Source organism: Orycteropus afer, unplaced genomic scaffold (assembly GCF_000298275.1).
Source record: "Orycteropus afer afer isolate SDZICR_OR568_19922 unplaced genomic scaffold, OryAfe1.0 scaffold00387, whole genome shotgun sequence".
Classification (NCBI taxonomy): Eukaryota; Metazoa; Chordata; class Mammalia; order Tubulidentata; family Orycteropodidae; genus Orycteropus; species Orycteropus afer.
The window spans coordinates 1,419,060-1,423,992 of NW_006921974.1; the positions used below are offsets into that span (position 1 = coordinate 1,419,060).

Sequence of the window (4,933 nt, forward strand, 5' to 3'; positions counted from 1 at the left end):
CCAGGGCAGTGAGTTTGTTTTTTGGGTATTGGACTCAGATGCCTAGCAAGCGGTTTTTTTTTTTTTTTTTTTCACTTCAGCAAAATTATTCTCTTCTTTCTCAAGGGGCCAGAACTGAAATAATCTCTCCTATCTACACCGCCCCCTTCCCTCAAAAAAACAAAAACAAAAACAAATTTAAAGGTTCATTTTCTCACTATCATTTTAGAAAAGGCCGTCCGCGTATATATTTTAGGAGACGTTTGGTTGTAAACCAAAAAGCCAGGGCGTGGTCGCTCCGCCCCCCCACGCCCCTACATCACCACCCCTCTCGCCGCTTTCAAGCGCGGGGATTGGCTGAACGCATTAAATAGCCCCGCCCCGAGTCTTATGACTCACGCTTAAGCGCCGATTCCTGATGCTGGCAGCCTTGTGGTCGGTGGTCGCCGGAGCTTTAACGCAGGCTTGGCGGTCCTCTTCCGTGGTGTTGCTGCTCTTGTCACTGCTGCTTCCGGCACTTTCTCTTGATTTGCGGGATCATGGTGTACCGAGACCTCCGCCTCCTCCCGGTTTCGGGTTCGGGGTTCGTTCTGCTTTGCGTCGTCCTGGGTGAGTTGGGCCCACCGTCTTAGGCTCCCTGACTGGGCCCGGCTGTCATTTCAGATGCTGCAACTTGAGAGACTGGTGGTCAGGGAGGGGGTTGAGGGGCTCACTAGTTGACACTGGGCGGCGGCGGCGGCGGCTGGCCGTGGAAGGCGAGCAGTGGTCTAGAGCAGGCCTGACCGACGGATGGTGGGGAAGGAAGGGCCCAGGAGAGTAGTATGGGGCACTGTAATGAGGGTGGACGCCGAGGCAGCGGGTAGAGAAGTGTGAGGAATGGAGATTTGACTAGTACTAAAAGAAAGAAAGACAATAGGAGAGCGTATTAACCTAACAGATTAGGAGGTCAGGGTAGGAGTAACTTGGGAAGATACTAAGTGGTGCATGTAGAAGGGCGGTTCGTGCAGGTTAAGGGGTGGCAGTGACAATTTCGTGAGGAGAATCCTGGTTTTACAGGAACACGGAGGGGAGAGTTTGGGAGATGGTGGGAAAACTATGGGGTGAGTGAGAAAATTGGGGAGGGAAGAGACTGTGCCTCCGTGGAGAAGTTTGGGGAAAAAGCGTGGGTAGGTGACAGCAAGGAGGATTCAGTCTGAGGAGTAGTGAAGGGTGTTTGATTTGTAGGTAGAATTTGAGGCTGTGGAGGAAGAGTGATTACAGTACTGAGAATTGGTGCTAGACCTAAGTTTGGTGGTCACGGTTTGGAGGGTGAAGGGACTTAGGGTGGTTTGGGCAATTTCGAGGCAAGAAAACTTGAACCCAACTTTAGGAGACTAAAGCAAGAAGTGGGGACTTTGGTGGGAAGTGACTATTGCACTTGGATGTGTTGAGAATGTCGTTTGTCTATCAGTTTTGCTCCTTCTTCCAAGCCAGACTCTGGCAAAGAAATTCCCAGATGCTTCATTTAGGGAGGACCTCCCAAATAGGAGGTTTTGGGGGTGCTGTATCTGTGGTTTTGCCTTCAGTCTCTTTTTTCTTTTCACCAAATAGCCTATTACTCTTTTGTTTTTTTGAGGGGAAGAGGAGTGGGTAGGTAACTTTCTAAGGACTGGGGTGTTACCAGCTCCTCAGAATGACTGGATGACTGTTGAGACATTTTGCTGTGCCCCTAAGTGATGACCTAGTAGCTCTAAGGCCTGAAAAGTGAACTTTGACCAGAACATCTTCTTGACCTAATCATCCCATGCTTGTTGCCACCCACTGATTCCTGCTATTTGTGAAATAAAGAGCAGAAGGAACAGACTCTGCTGGGGGTGGGGAAGAAATAGGGAGATGTGAGATCTGAGAAGGCAGTGAGAGGTATACATTCTGTAAGTCACACTTCAGTAAGATCAAAGCAACATCCTGGAACAGCAGTTCTCTGCCAGGGGACATTTGGCAACATCTGGGAGCTCTGGTGGCATAGTGCCTAAGACATTTGACTGCTGCTAACCAGAAGGCTGGTGGTTCAAACCCACCAGCCACTCCTCGGAAGGAAGGTTGGGCAATCTACTTCCATAGTGATACCACCTTGGACACCCAAGGAGGGGTCGCTATGAGTCAGATCCAACTCGGTAGCAGTGAATTTTTTTTTTTGGGTGGGGAGGCATTTTGGTTGTCATAACTGAGAGAGTGGGATGGCTTCTGGCATTTAGTAGGTTAAGCCTAGGACTGCTATTAGACATAGTTTGTGCACAGAACAGCCCTCACAACAAAGAACTGTCCTCAAAATGTCAGTAGTGCCAAGGTCAAGAAACCCTGCCCCAGAACCATAGCATTGGGAAGATTCTTGATTATGTAATCCCATGATTCTCAAAGACCTTTTCAAGGGGGTCTGTGAGAGGAAAACAATTTTCTAGATAAAACTAATAAGTTATTTTTTTCACTTTCATCCTCTCCCAGTGTACAGTGGAGTTTTCCAGAGGCTCTGTGATGTGTGATGACATCACCACTCTGATGGATGTGATGTTCTTGTGTTTTATAAATCTCTGTTTTAATGTCTCATATGGTAAATATCAGTGGACATAATTAACATAAACCAAAGCTCTTTGAGATCTTCATTTGGATAAGAGTGTAAAGAGGTCCTGACACTGACATGGTTAAGAACCCCTGATCTAATCCAGCAGTCCCCATAGTGCAGGAAACTTTTCTGTATCATGTGTGTAAGGGGGCCAGGGAGACTTTGTTTGAATGCTTACTTGGAAGTCTTGTCTTAACTGTGAAGCACTTACTGAGGCCTGAGTGACCCTGAGAAAGGATTGTTTACAATGGAAAGCATCTTATCAGTGAGAACACATCTGAACAAGGCATCTGTTAATTAGTAGTTGAGTGCCAGTTGAATCTCTGCACAAACAATACTGTTATTGTTTACAGAAAGTAAAAAAAAAAAAATCCTGATACTAGTTGTCCTATCCATTAGCTTTCATGCCATTAACTTTATTATTATTATTATTGTGGTAAATATATTTGTGACAAAGCATTTGCCATATCAACATTTTTTGCATGTACAGTTCAGTGACATAATTTTTTTGATGAACGAGTTTTTGTTTGGTTTTACAAAATCCAGTGCCAGACCAGTGAAGAAAATACACAGGCAAAAAAAATGACATGAAAGAACCCATCAGCTCATCTACTAGTTTCCTGATTGAGACTAACAAGATTGAGCCCTTGGGATATTTCCAAGATTGATTCCTTCCACCTCCAAGTTCAGAACAGGATTTGGAGGAGTGAAAGTTGATAATCAGATCAGATTTTTTTCGAAATGTTCCAGTAGGAAATAGACCATCAGTGTGTACCTTGGAGGCCTCTTATGTGGCTTTTTAGAATCCAGCAGGTATTTGGTGGGTTTTACACATTTACATATCAAAATGGATACCAAGAATAATTCCATTGCCATCAAGTCGATTCTGACTCATAGTGACCCTATAGGTCTTTGAAAACTCAATGTTTGTAAAGCACCCGCTGTCTACCTAATAACTGTGTCTGTGTGCCATAGAGGGTACCAATGAATAGCATCTGTCCTGAATTTATAGTCTCATTAGCAACTTGTGCTCTATCTGTGCCAGTTTTGGTTTGTAACTTTATCCTAGCTCCACTGGTAACTTTTTAAAAATAGCTGCTGCAGAGTTAAGTATAGAAAACAATTCTTAGAATCTGTGGATTGGCCTTTTTTCACAGAAATTAAATTATACTGACACATTTATTTGAATGAGACCAGAGGATTTTCTGAAGTCAAGCTGTTTTAAGTTGGGTGGGAATACCCTCATTGAAATACCCTTCCTAGGTACTTCACTGATGGGAGTGCCTCCCTTCCACAAATATCTGTGGAATCCCTATTGTGTTTGAGTCCACCCAGATGAACCTCAGAAGAAAGGCCTGGTGATCTGAGAGATCAGCCATCGAAAACCCCATGGGGCGGTTCTACTCTGACACACGTGGGGGTCTCTGTGAGTTGGAATCGAGTTGACAGCAACTAGTTTGTTTTTTACTTATTGTATTCTAGCCACTCTAGTAAGTGATAGGGATAGAGTAATGGACAAGACAGGTGAAATGCCTACTTTCATGACACTTACATTTTAGTGAGGGAAAAGAGCCTAACAAGTAAATGATATAATACCAGATAGTGGTAAGTGTTGGAAAGAAAATGATGCAGGTAATGACCAGATGATAGGGGAGGGGTGTGATGGGCGATGACCCTCCTTTAACTTATGTGATCAGAGGTCCTCCTTTGTTGGATGACATTTGAGCACAGACCTGAGAGTCAGAAGGAGGCCAGCCATGTGACCACCTGGAGGAAGAGGAGTAAATTTTGTCTTTAATAATCTCTTAGGTAAGGAGCTCTGGTGGCACAGTGCCTGAGGCATTTTGACTGCTAACCAGAAAGTTGGTGGTTCAAACCCACCAGCTACTCCATGGAAGGAAGACTGGGCCATCTGGTCGATTCAGACTCACAGGGACCCTGTAGGACATAATAGGCTATCATCTTTATGGGAGCAGCTCACCAGGTCTTTTCTCCCATGGGGCCATTGGTGGGTTCATACTGCTGACCTTTGAGTTACCTGCCAAGCTGAGCCAGGGCTCCTTACCTACACTGTAGTAAAGGATAAACCTGGAGAACTAGGTGAGAACCTTGGGGAAAAGGAGAATAAAATTTTCGCAAAGAATCAATCTCTCTCCTTTTGGAGGTGATCTAAAATAAAGTTAGTGTTGCGATTTTTCTGTAGTATTACATTTTGTTAAAATGGTAACTGGGACTACAAACCAAAAACCAAACCAAACTTACTGCCATCCAGTGGATTCTGACTTCCAAGGCTGTAAAATCTTTATGGAAGCAGACTGCCTCATCTCTCTTCCGCAGAGCAACTGGTAGATTCAA

General features: G+C 44.7%; 1 protein-coding gene across 1 annotated transcript in view; it reads left to right on the forward strand.

Moving 5' to 3' along the window:
* Nucleotides 1–518: 518 nt before the first annotated feature.
* LAMP2 (lysosomal associated membrane protein 2) overlaps nt 519–4,933 on the forward strand; it is a 60,435-nt gene continuing 56,020 nt past the window's right edge. The window contains exon 1 of the mRNA XM_042782604.1: nt 519–588. Coding sequence (XP_042638538.1) covers nt 519–588 — 70 coding nt within the window. The remainder of the gene's footprint in view (nt 589–4,933) is intronic.